The sequence below is a fragment of the Petaurus breviceps genome, unplaced genomic scaffold (genome assembly GCF_028583685.1).
Source record: "Petaurus breviceps papuanus isolate PSGF00001 unplaced genomic scaffold, PetGlider_PUasm1.0 87495, whole genome shotgun sequence".
Lineage (NCBI taxonomy): Eukaryota > Metazoa > Chordata > Mammalia > Diprotodontia > Petauridae > Petaurus > Petaurus breviceps.
The window spans coordinates 1-12,837 of record NW_027186841.1 but is presented as its reverse complement, the minus strand read 5'-3'; the positions used below and the strand labels follow the sequence as shown (position 1 = coordinate 12,837).

Genomic DNA, 12,837 nt, shown 5'->3' with positions numbered 1-12,837 from the left:
TGAAGCAGAGACTTCCCGTAGAGGCTGAGGCTGGCCTCGTTCTCAGGGTCATATCCATGGGCCTCCTCATCCAAGGTCACAAAGAAGGCTGCCTTCTCGATGGCCTCCAACGAGGCCTTATTCTTTCCTGTGCTGAAGTAGGCCTGGCGTGCCTCAGCCCATGGCACCCTGGGGAACGTGGAGGCATCAGGTGGAGTGTGGGGGCCCCTATACCCATTTGGGGCATTGGGGAGCACCATGGGAACACCCACTTCAGAGGCCAAGTTCACCCCCTCCTTTCCTGAGAGGCACTTGGGAATCACTTGGGAGCCAGTGCCCTTCAGCCCTCCCACCAAGGGGGCAGGGGGTGGGCTCCATCCAGGTGGGCTCCTCCCAGGGCGTTGGCAGAGCTGGGAGAGGTGTCATCTTCAGCTAAGCTCTGGGGGATCCCCCACTCACATGACTCTGGGCTGTGCTCCATTTCCTGTATCCCCCCCCCCCCCCCCCAGTCTTCATGGCAGCCTGTCCTGTCACATGACTTAAGGCTCAGCCTCTCCTCAAATACTGAAGCTGGTCAGGGGCCCTCCCCTGGGCTGGGAGGCTTCCCCAGCTGCAATACCTGGCCCCAGCCGTGAGGGCCGCTATTTTCTCCTCGCCAGGCAGGGAGGGACAAGTGTCATCCAGGATCCTCTGGAACTGCATCTCCAGGTCCCGAGGCTTGAGCAGTTGGGAGCCCTGGTAGAGCCAGACCTTGTAAAATCGGCCCTTATGGTAGACAGTCACGTGCCTGCTGTCGAGGAGGTGCTGTAACACATCTGGGGGCAGGGGAGCCAGAGGTTATGGAAGCAGGAAAGGCAGCATCACTGTCCCAGGATGGGGCGGGCTGCCAGCTACCTGGAAGGATGCAGTATTGAATCCTGGAGAGCCAGGGGCAGAATGGGACCCAGACAGCTCCTTTGGGAGAGTCCGCCACCCCGTAGCTTTGGCCCACCTCCCCTGCTGCCCCACAGCCATTCATAGAGCAATCTACTCTGTATGACCTCCCGTGCCCCTCGTCCAAGGCAGCCCCCACAGAGACTGCTGAAAACTCACGCCTGCAGCTAGCTATGACGCACTCCCACTCCCACACCAAACCATTGCTACTATCGAGGTCATGTTTCCCCCCCCCCCACTGTCCTGTCTACAACAGGGGCTCCCACCGCTCATCACAACTCCTCAGAACGAGGCATACATTGTCTCTTCCCTGCCAAGCTTAGGCCATCAAAGACTACGTTGGTCTTTGCTGAGGTGAGCCTCTGATCCCCTTCCTCCCTCCCCCGACCCTTAAATGGGACTTGATGCTCTGGCACTAAGCCTGCTTCTGGCTGTCTCTGGCCACCTCTCCCTATTACAACGTAAGCTTCCTGATGCCCAGAACTTGAAAACCTTAATGCTCTTCTCTCCCAATCTATTGATTCATTCCCGGCCCCTCCCCCCCCCCCCCCCCCCCCCCCCCCCCAGGCCTGGATTTTGCTACTGTGGGTATTCAGGATCTGGCATCTGACAGGAGAGCAGAGGAAGTCATGAGCCAGGCTTCTGGCCCCAGAGCGGGAAGGGCTGCCCTGCAGTGCTGCCTACCTGAATCTTTGCCTGGGATTCGAGTGGTGTTGAACATCCTCTCCATCTGATATGAACACATGGGCACGATGCCAAGAGCCATCACCTGTGAGACAGGCCCGGGAGAGGGGCAGACTTCAGGACCTGTGCCCACGACCCCGGTCCTCCCGAAGCCAGGCCCTGAAACCACACTCACAGGCTTGATCTCCTCCCGGTCCAGCTTTCGCCGATACATGATCATGGCGTGAACCACGTTGCCCAGTCGAGCTGCCTGAATGTTGGTCTTCTGGGTCAGTATAAAATCCTAGGGAGGGAGGAGGAGCAGGAGCCATGGGGCCAGACTGGCAGAGCTGGGGGAGCCCCTGCATCTCCTTGAGGTCAGAACCCACAGCCCTAGTCCTACACATCCTTCCTTGGCTGTTCAAATGTCTAATTCTCCATCCCTGGTGACACGCCCCAGACATCCTTCAGTTCAGTGTGGTGGAGAGGGTCCAGGGCCAGAAGTACCTGTTCAAATCTATTCGAGTCGGCTACTTAGCCCCTCCCACTCAGTTTACTCCCCTGGAAAAACAAGGGGCTCGGCCAGCACATCTCCAAGGCCTCTTCCAGCTCTAAATTCAGTCTCACTTGTGCTAATTAAACGCACATCAAATAAATCCACGTGCAGGGATACGGAGCACTCAGCAGGGATGGACTCAGGGGACCAGAGACAAGCCCAAAGGGCTACAAATCTGTAATCTTACATCTTACGTTACATAAATATGTCATTGTACATAGAAAGGTGCAAACTAAGTACTGAGGAAAGTTGGAGCCAGTTAATTCCTGCCAAATTTTCCCTCGTTGCCCTCCTGCCCACCCTGCCAGCCTCTCTAAGAATAATCTTCATTCAGCACTCATCTCATCATGTGACTCCCCTCTTCAACAATCTGCAGTGGCTCCCAGCTGCGGACTGCCTCAATCAGGTGTCTGCTGACCCAATCAATAGTCATCAAGTACCCCCTCTGCCGCGGCTGTGCCCCTCCCCAGTATGTGCATTTAAGGTTAGTTCGGACACCTGGCCTCATTCATGTTTCTGCTTTCCTTCAAGCTGTCTGGGTCTTCCCTTCCCCAAACTACCTTTATCTTGCATCTATCACGTCTATATTTATAAGGAGATATGAATCGGTCAACATGTACTTAGTAACCATCACCTAGGTGCCAGGACCTGTGCCAGCTGGGCACTGGGGACATGTACAGAGGATGAAAACAATTATTCCTCCCAAGGGGTGAGGAGAGAGGCCAGAGGGGAGACAACTGGTAGCCAAATAAGTAGATCCAACCTAACTACACTGAGAACCACAGGGAAACACAAGGTAGCTAAATATGAGGGAGTCCAAGCCAGAGGCTGCCACCGGTTGGGGGGATCATGCAGAGAGAGGACTCGTCCTCCAAGAAGAGAGGGGCTCTCTGAGGCCGAGCGAGGAGGGAGCATGGTCCAGGCACAGACGCAGTGTCATGTGGTCAGACACATCGCAAGGAAAGTCACCCTGGCCCCCACATGGTCGGACTGGAAAGGGGGGATGAGTCAGGGACAAGGAACTGTCATTCTAATCTCAGGAAGAAAAGTGGGCAATGGGAGCCAGGCTGGGAAGGCAGAAGGGGAGAGATCTGGCTGCTGCTTGGCCGCGTGGGATGAATGAAAGGGAGGAGTCCAGAAGAATGCCACGGTGACTGACCCTGAGCCCCCAGAATGTGGTGTCTTTGTGGAGGTGGAGGGGGAAAGAATGACTATCTGTTTTGGACATATGAGTCTGAGATGCCAAGTAGGAAACTGCTGGTGCTTGAAGCCCAGGAGAGAGATCTGGGAGACATTTGCACAGACGGATGATAGTTAAGCCCAAGGAGATGACCGCATGGCATAGAAAGCACATTACAGGGTTTAGTGCAGGATTCTGGGGGACACACACCATTTGGGGACATGATCTGAAGGATGAACCAGCAAAGAAATTGAGAGGGAGTGGTCAGATAAGCAGGAGAACTAGGAGAGAGCAGTGTCACGAACGGACCATCCAAGAGGAGAGGGCAGCCCACATGAGCCATCGCAGCTGAGAAGCAGGGAGAGAAGGGAGATTGGCAAGAAATGTGCCGCAGGCGGCCGAGGTGTCCAACCCATGAGTCGAGCACTGTGGATGGCATTTCCCCGCTTCGAAAGGAAGGGACTCAAGTTTCACTTTTGTCTTGGCATGCAGCAGGTGCATCAGACATATTTGTTTGACCGATTGTAACCTGGTGAAGGGCAGAGTGGATTTTATTCTTAACCCTGGTCCTGGCTGCCCTTTGGTTCTCTACCTTGTTCCAAATGCTCTCCAGAAAACCTTTCAATGAGTGTCCTTCCGTCAGCCCCCTCCTAACCTGAGCCACACACTGTTCTTTCTCTCTTACTCCTCTAAGGCTTACTGAATCCCTCCTTCCCTCCCTCCATGTTTCTGGCCGTAGCTGGCCCCATCTGTCTTCCTGCTTCCCCCTGCACCTATCTGTTGCTCCCTTTTAAATTCCCCTCTTCTCTGTTTTCTCTCAGCCCATTTCCTTGGTCAGGTTCTTGGGTATGGGACCCTCCCCATAACCTGAGGAGGTTAGGTGAGAGGGACAGGAGGAGTTTCAAGGGCATGGGAGGGAAAGGAGGGAACACATCCAAAATGGATTCTTGGCACGCCTCCCAATTTTGACATCTCTGCTGGCAGCACCTTGGGTCTCTCAGCCTTCAGGCTCCAAATCCAAGGCTGGAAGGGACCTCAGGTGAAGGTCAGGTTAAGGTGGCATTTGAACTCAGGTTCTCTGACCCCAAATTCAGTGTTCATTCCATGGGACCAGGCGGTCAGCCTCCCAGCAAAACTCTGCTGAGGTCCCAGCCCCTCTTAACCTTGGCTGTCCAAATCCATAACCCCAAGAGACCAATCTCATGACTGGAAAACTGCAGCTCTGGCCCTGCCACGGGACCTTCTCTTGCTCCTCTGCTCAGTCAACAAAATTGTCAAGGGTAGGGAGAGGGCCAGCTCAGCCTCGGCTAATTCCTTTCCTCTGCCATGCCTACAACTCCCCAAATCCATGCTGCCCAAGCCCCAGAAGGCCCCTTCCCTAGTGGCAATGAGAGAATGAAGACACATTAAGCAGATAATCAAAGCCTAACCATACCCCTCTTCAAATGGCCCCCAAATACACATTCTATAGCTCGACACGCAAGGCTCTCTCTAAGCCACCTGCAGCCTTGGGGCTCCCTCAATCCTGTCTCCAGCCCCCCAGCCCAGGTGGCTGAGCATCTGCTCTTGGAGCTTGCCTTGGCCTCTCCCGCCCCTGATGCTGTGGTGCCTCTGGCTTCCCAGAGCTCTGAGTCCTTGGCTCTGTCCCCTCTTCTAGGAAGCCTTCCCTGACTACTCCCCCACCAAAGGGCTCACAGCACTCTGACCGCAGCAGCCTCATCTTGGCTCTGCCATTGCGTAGGTGCTGGAGGGCTCCATCTAGAGTCAGGAGACCCAGGTTCAAAACCTGCCTCTGATGCTTCCTAGCCATGAGCCCTGACCTCTCACAGCTCAGTGTCTTCTGTTGTAAAATGGGGAGCAGAACAATCCCACCTCCCGACAGGGCGGCAGTGAAAGCCTCAGGTCATGTACTTAAAGGGCTGTTTACATATCTGAGAGGGGTCTGGATGGCAGAGTAGGCAGTGCTGGACTTGGCTGTCAGGAAGACCTGAGTTCAAGTCCGGCTTCAGACACTAGCTGTGTGACCCTGGGTAAGTCACTTACTTTCTGCCTCCTCTTCTCCCTCAGTAAGCTGGAGATAATAACAGCTCCCTGATTTCCAGAGACTATATAAGCACTAGCTGTCGTTATCATCAGGGCCTGCTAGGTGGCGCCATAGTGCACAGAGTCAGGCCTGAGTTCTCGGAACTTACTAGATGTGTGACCCTGGGCAAGTCACTTCACCCTGTTTGCCTCAGTTTCCTTATCTGTTAACATGAGCTGGAGAAGAGCAAGGCAAACTACTCTAGTATCTCTGCCAATAAAAGCCCTACCAGGGTCACCCCGATGGCTGACCAAGGGCTGTCCCATTGTCCTCCTTTGACTTTGGGCTTCACTTCTCTGCAGGCTTGTCCACTGGCCCCTTGAAGGCATTCAAGGAATGGACGAATCCAGCTTAGTGAAGCATTGGAGAACGTCCCTCACTCACTGGGCAGCAGCCTGGAGGCTCATGGGAGGGAAGAGATTTCTCTGGCACTGAGAAGCTGCCACCATTACAGCACCGCTCGGAGATAGTTCCTGTGTGCTCAGCAATGGGCCAGGTCCCTCAAGAACCTTCCAGTCTTTGGGGAGGGGGGCCACACCCTGGGCCAACGAGCCCAGCCTGCCACAGCACATCACCGAGTGCCTAATACAGCCTCTAAGTTTGAGAAAGGAGGTGCTACTGGACTGGGTCCTTGAAGGATGGCTATGGATGGATGAAGCAGAGAAGGGCTCGGAAGGCACTTCAGGCCAGAGGCAGGACATGTGGCCAATGACCCAGACTGGCTGTGGCTGAGGCATTGTGTTGAGGAGGAGGAGGAAGGGTTGGTCATGGGCCTTGAAGGCCAGAATCAATTGCTTAGACTTTATCCAGTAAGCACTGGAGAGCCCCATAGATTCTTGGGCAGGGCTGGGTTTGGGGAGGATTGACTGGGCAGTGGAGTTCTGCAGGAGGCCAGCTGGAGCCTCTGACACCGGGTGCCCAGAGAGAGTTTAGACAAAGGAAGAGAAGACAGCAAGAAAGGCCAAGCCTCTGAGCCTTGGGGTCTCCCCTCCCTCTAAAGCCTGACCTTGGCCCTGGGACTCTAGGCTCTCCCCCACCATCCTCAGCTCCTCCTCAGGGAGCCTCCTGCCACCCTCCCAGCTGCTGTTTGGACATGGCTCCTATACAGTGCCTTTCGCAGTTCCCAGGGCTGCCCCTGCTGGGATGCCAAGGCTTGTTCCCATCTCTATGCACCTGAGCAGCACAGCCAGGGCCAAGATGTGGCGGATCCCTGCCTGGGGCCCCAGGGTCTCCAAGCACCGGGGACTCACCATGACATAATAGTTGCTATTCACCATGATGGGGCTCCGGCCTCGAAGGTAGATGTATTCTTCCCACCAGTCACTCACCTATGGGGGAGGAAGGAAGAGAGGTCAGACCTGGTGGGAGGAGGAGGAGGAGGCCAGAGCCAGGTGGAGAGGGGGGAGGAGGGAGGAGGTGGGAGGTCAGAGGTCAGAGCCAGGGGGGACGGGGGCTCTTGGGGACTGGAGCAGAGGGAAGGAGGAGGGGGACACTCACATAGTTGGTCGCCCACCAGGACTTGAGCATCAGGTATTTCTGCAGGCGGGGAGCGGTCTTCTCCTGGAAATCTTTAGCCAGCACCTCCATTCGATAAAACTCCTCATCGTCTAACAAGGGCCTCACCGATTCTAGGTACTGCCCCACGCCCCCAAGCTCTCATCAGGGTTGGGTTCTGCTCCATGCCAGGCCTTTTCTTCTCTGACACTGGGCAGGGGCTGGAGGCCCTGGCCCACCCTCTAGCCCAGCCGCCCCTTCTCCCACACCTCAGTAGCCTGTCTGGGCCCCTCACCCTTTTTACTGTGGCTGCCACTTTGGGCACTGGCAACTTGGGCAGAGACGTCTGGTAGCTGTAGAGCATAGGTCGGCGATTGGACAGGAGCCTGACGCAGATCTGAAGGTTACAAGAGGATTATGGGCTTGGGGAGTCCCCAGGCCTCTGGATTCCAGGCCAAGAGTAAAACCAAATGAGTCAGGAGCCATGGGGGCCAAGGGCCCAAGGTTCTCTGGGCAACCTCCCCCCTTCCCAGCCTGCCTCCTCCTCTCAGCTCCCCAACCCCAGCCCAGGCTAGGTCCTGCTCACAGCCCAGATCTTGGTGATCCGGCTGGTCTGGCCATGCAACTCAAACATCCAGCCATGGTAGGAGAGCAGCATTTTCAGGGTCTGGCGAAAAAGGAAGATGCCAGTCACCCAGACTCCGGTGGAGAAGATGCCCACACTGATGAGTGTTCGGGTCTGCAGCGTCAGGTAATGGCTGCATCTGGGCAGGGATTGGAAAAAGAAGCTGGGACACAGCGCCAACTCCTCGGCCTTCTCCACACGCTTTCCCCCTCTGACCTGAGTCCAGAATGGGTCTCATCCATCCTCCCCCCTCCCCAAACCCACAAGTTCCAGTGGGATCCACAGGACAGCGAGAGCTCCAGACTGAGATGATGAGCCCCAAGGGACCAGTCCGCTAGACAGTGATGCAGGCTCCTAAAGCTAGAGATGGGAAGCTCTCAGAGTGACTTCCTCATTTCACAGATGAGGAAACTGAGTCCTAGGGTGTGAAGGAGCAGGGGTGGGAGCTGGTGTGGGAGCTAGGGCTCTCTTCAATGCCCAGCAGCTGAGCCTGGGCCTGGTAGCAGCCGCTCCCCTGCCCTATGCCCAGGGCCCCTCCCAAGCCCAACCTCCAAGCCCAGGTTGGGCCTTCTTACCCCTCTGGGATATATTTCCTGATGGAGCAGATCATTCCCATGGAAATGTCCATATTGCAGTAGGAGGAGCCCATTGTCGCCATGACAACGACCAGCCAGCTGGTGGGGCTGCCAGGATACACGCCCCTGAGGATGCCATTCTGTGGGGACGGGGGTGGGGGCAGAGCCCCCCAGGGCTCTTAAGGAACTGGGAATCATGAGGCAGGCCGGTGGAGAGATACTGGGGAGACAGGAATACTGTCCCCAACAGAGGAGGGCAGTGTCATGATGGGGGAACCCAGAAGGAGCCAGGTTGGGGGGGACAAGGGGAACTTGGATTTCCCCCTCTTGCTTCCTCTATTTTGGGGCCCCCGGAGCTGGGGCAGTCTGTCCCACCTCCTCTGGCCCTGCCTGGGCTCCCACCTTGATGCGGATAAGGCGTTTCTTCCAAGAGTTGATGCCAGACAGGTAAATATGCTTCAGGGCCTCTCGGCTGAGCTGGAAGTCTACCCCATCAGGGGTCACTGTGAACTGGAAGGCCACAGCCTGGTGGGCTTCTGCCATCTTGGGGGGCAGCTACGGGCCTTTGGGGGACATGAAGGCAAGTCTAGCTTTAAGGGGCAGGGGTCAGCAATACAGTTGGTGTCCCCTGTGGCTAACCCGAGACTAGGGATGGACACTAGGGTCTTGGCCGTAAGCATTCTTCCATTCCTTGATGGATCCTCATTTCCTTCCCACTCCTTAAGCAAAGTGCCCCAGAAGACTGGCCCCCGGCCTCTTTGCCCTGGCCCATCTCATCTCCACCCAGGTACAAAGACAAAACTCTTGTGGGAGACTGACACCCATTTGACAACCCTGACCAGCTCCTTCACTTTGGATGGGTGCAACAGGGAGCTGGCCTCCAAGCCTGTGCTCCTGACCCATTTCTTACACGTACTGGCCCTGAGGCCCTAGGCAAGGCACTTAATCTCGGCTTCAAATTTGCCGAAAAGGCATCTGTTTGCATTGGTGGCGTAGGGAGCTGAACAAAACCTGCCATAGAAGCCCCTCTCCCAACCCCCAATCGGATCAGCTGCTCAATCTATCCTTTCTACCTTCTGCTACTCTCACCATTAGCCCTAGGGCCCGGCTCTAGTGAGCCTGGGAGCTCCCCAAGTGTTCTCCCTACTTCTGGTCTTCCACCCTTATAACAGCAATCTTTGCAACCCCTCACTCCCTCTTCACTTCCTCTGCTCCAAAATCGTCAATGGCTCCCACAGGCTCTAAGTATAAAGCCCAGGAGACATTCAGATAACCCTGCAACTGCAGTCCACCTGCCCTCCTGCCCTACTCTACATTCAGGCAAACTGGCCTTTGCTCATGCTTCCGACCACTTTCTCACTGCTGGCAACTGTCCTTGCAAGGGCCAGCTTCCTTCCCTGGTGCTCGTGGGCCCAGAGACCACAGTTACTCCGGTCCTCCACCTTTTCTAGGCGCTCCAGGGCTGCAGGTAGGGCCCCTGACATACCTGTCCCTGGATCCCAGGACTGCATCAAGCCCTGCTCACAGCAGCCACACAATGAACATTCCTTTGGGAGAGCGAATTAAACTCACTTTTGAAACGTCTGAGACTGTCCAATATGGAGTTACATGAAGGATGGCAGCCCCTCCAGGCCCACCCAGCACTCACTTCCAAAGTTACAGCTTCATGCCTCCCCCTCCCCCACCAAGCCAGGATGTAAGAGAAACCCCCTTGCCCATCCACCATTCCGGAGCCTCGGATACTCCTCCCCATCCGGAGTCACTGATATCCTGAAGACACCCCTCCCCAATCCAGGTTGTGGGCACATCTGTCTCTCAGGCCCCTTTCCCGATCCAGACCCCCCGCCCCTCGCCCCTCACCACGGAGCTCGATCCCGGTCCCCGCGGCCGGCCGGCCCGGGCTTGCTGGGCTGGGCTGCGCTGGGCTCGGCTCAGAGGCTGTGGGGCCGCCCTCAGACGCCGGCCCGGCCCTGGCCCCGGCCCCGGCCCCGGCCGGCCGCCCTCCGCCCCATGGCCAGCCCCAAGCCGCCAACGGCCGCCGAGCCTCGAGCCCCTAGCTCGCTCGTTCCACGAGCCCCACGCGAGAGGGCGGGACCACAACGGCCCCACCCACTCATGAGGGCGGGACCACCTCAATGGGTCCCTACTGGCCCGATGGGGTGAGGCCAGGAGCCAGGGGCGGGGCGTCACAGAATTAGGAGGAGCTGGGGAGGCCCTGAACCCCAGGGCACACGTGGGGTGGGGAGGGACGTGGGATAGTGGGGCCTGCATGTAAGCAGGTATGATCCCCCGGAGGAGCCGTGGGGACGGAGTCTCAGGGAATCTGGGGGGGGGGGGGGGGGCGCCCCACATATGGAACCTGGGAGGGGAGGAGGGCGTAGCGCAGGGGAGCCCCGCGGTGGGGGCCGGAGAACGCGAGGGGGTGGGGCTGATGCCAGAGCGTGCACAGAAGGGGACGGGGATTTCCGGGGAGGTCGGCACTGGTCCAGCTCGCCACACCCGGCCGGAGGGCCTGCGCATTCTGTGCTAGGGCTGCTGGGCAGGCGGCCGCCGCCTAGGCGGGGTGAGAATTGTCCTTCCGCCCCCCGCCCCAGCCCCGGCAACTCTGCGGGCGCCTGGGTTGCCCCGTACTCACGACTCGACCAAGGGGCAGAGGTCCACTCCGGGAAGAGGTCTGGCAAGTCTGGCCTGTGCCCTAGCGTCCTTCAGAGGCCGCCTCCAGCCCCGCCTCAACTCCCCACCCGGAATCCGATACCCACTCCCAAATTGGGGTCGAGAAAATCACGGGGCGGAGATCGCAGCCTCTCTCCTTTCCCCTCAAACGGTCGCGCGCCTCTTGGGGCTGTCCGGCGAGCCTGGGCTCCGGGACTGGAGGTAGCCGGGGAGGCTAGGGGGTGGGGGTGTCTCACGTGAGGTTTGCCACCCAGCCTAAAAATAGCCCAATCTGGGGGAAAGGTCGAAGCGTTGGGCCCCACCCCCAGCAGGCTCTCAGGACCCGAAGAGGGGGAGGGCCCTAGGGCTTCAGGACCCCAGGGCCTGGCTAGGAGGGTACCCAGGCCTTCAGGACCCCCCACCCCCAGCCCAGCAGACTCCTCTGCCCAGCAGCCTTCATTAAGGGGGTGCCAAGGCTCTCAACTACTGACTCTGGCTGCAGGCCCTCAGCTGTCCACAGGCCCCTCCAAAATCACCCAACATTTAGAAGAATCACAAACGGAAAGATGAGACCCAGCCCGGCAAAGCCGGCAGCAGGTAGTGTTTATTGGTCTGAAGATACAGAAGGCAGAGAAATGGCTGCCCCGGCTGGGCAGGTTCCTATGGGTGTCTCCCCACCTGGGGAGCACAGTTTGGGGGGGAGGGCGGGAAGGAACAGTTCTCGACTAGGTGCCGAGAGGCTTGGGTTGCCCACTGCTCTGAGGTCAGCTGGCCCTTTGGTTTTTGGTCCATTCTCACCATGGAGGGCAGCTCAGGCCTCTGCTTCCCTCCAAATCCTCCATCTCCCCATGTCCATCCCGTCCTTTAGACTCTGGTGTCCATCAGAAGAGCAAATCAGGGAGGTAGAGGGCTGTTAGGAGGGATCACCCCAGAGTCCAACTTGGCCTTCTGATTGAAGTAGATTTGGAAGCGGGATTGTGCATATTCCTGGGAAGGAAAGCCCACCTAAGACACCAGGGAGAAGATTCCTTGGGGGGAGCTCCCCATCTGATACCCCAGGACAAGAAGCTTCAGCCCCCATCCCTAGCCCCAACCTTGGACCCCCAGAACAGGGGCACCAAATTCTTGACGTGGGAGCTTACCAAGTAATCAAACTCAATGGTAGACATGAAATCCTGGAGGATGGACCACAGTCCCCAGAAGAAATGGGATGCCAGGGCAAACCTGGGGGTTGGGGGTACAGAACAGATCTTGGTTGGCTGTGTGACCTGGCTACTTTCCATCTCTCCCAGCGCCGGATCTCCGGGCCGGCCTGTGGGCTCTCCCAGCGCTGAAGCTGTGGGATCTGCCCCACCTCCCTGGGGCCAGCCCCCTGGCCCTCACCTGTTTGCTTCCACCAGCATCTTCTCTTCCAATTTGGTCTGCTCTTCTGGGGAGAGAGTCTTGTCCCCATGGATTACTGACAGGTAATTTCGGATGAAATGAAGCTACAATGGGGAGGTCCCACGAATCAGAGGCCCTTTAGAGGCCCCCTGCCAATTCATGTCACTGGTCTACACTGGTCCAGTCTGGTCCAATTCAACCCACCCAACAAGCATTTGTGAAGGGCCTACTATGTTCAAGGCACAGTAAGAGCTGGCCTTGGAAAAGACTGCTCAGGCTGTGTGGCCCTGGCCAAGTCACTTGAGCCAGCTCTTTGGAGAGCCTTGAGGCCATAGGTGCCATGTGCTGGGCTCCAGCCACAGACAAGCCCCCCCACCCCCATGACATCGCAGGCCCAGAAGAAATGGGGAAGCAAAGGCAAGCTCCCTCTGAGCCTCTCTTTGGGCCCAGAGCCCAGGCTCAACGGCCTCTCTCCCTGGCCTCCACATACCTGCTGTTCTCGGCTGGGGTAGTTCCCAGGCTCCATCAAGAAGTAGGGAGACTCCTCATAGCTGTAGTCATAAATCCACTCACAGAAGTGGTTCCCTATATCAAAACCCCTGTGGGGAGGGAGGTGGGTGGGTATGGGGGAAGGAGGAGAGGGGGATGGGAGGAGAGGGAGAGGAGGAGAGGGGGATGGGAGGAGAGGGGGAAGGAGGACGGGGGGATGGGAGG

The 12,837-nt window shown here is 57.6% G+C and overlaps 1 protein-coding gene across 1 annotated transcript; it reads right to left on the bottom strand.

Annotated features, from left to right (window-relative positions):
- Window positions 1–6: 6 nt before the first annotated feature.
- LOC138176358 (carnitine O-palmitoyltransferase 1, muscle isoform-like) lies at window positions 7–12,742 on the bottom strand (the record flags this gene model as incomplete). Its single annotated transcript, XM_069107162.1, has 14 exons — window positions 12,614–12,742; window positions 12,124–12,227; window positions 11,883–11,964; window positions 10,724–11,745; window positions 8,491–8,651; window positions 8,089–8,228; window positions 7,475–7,652; window positions 7,184–7,285; window positions 6,892–7,029; window positions 6,645–6,722; window positions 1,772–1,879; window positions 1,597–1,681; window positions 599–794; window positions 7–168 (listed from the first exon to the last, which is right to left on the bottom strand). Coding segments are annotated over exons 5-14 (1,328 nt in total), but the record flags the coding sequence as incomplete, so codon positions are not given.
- Window positions 12,743–12,837: the final 95 nt, after the last annotated feature.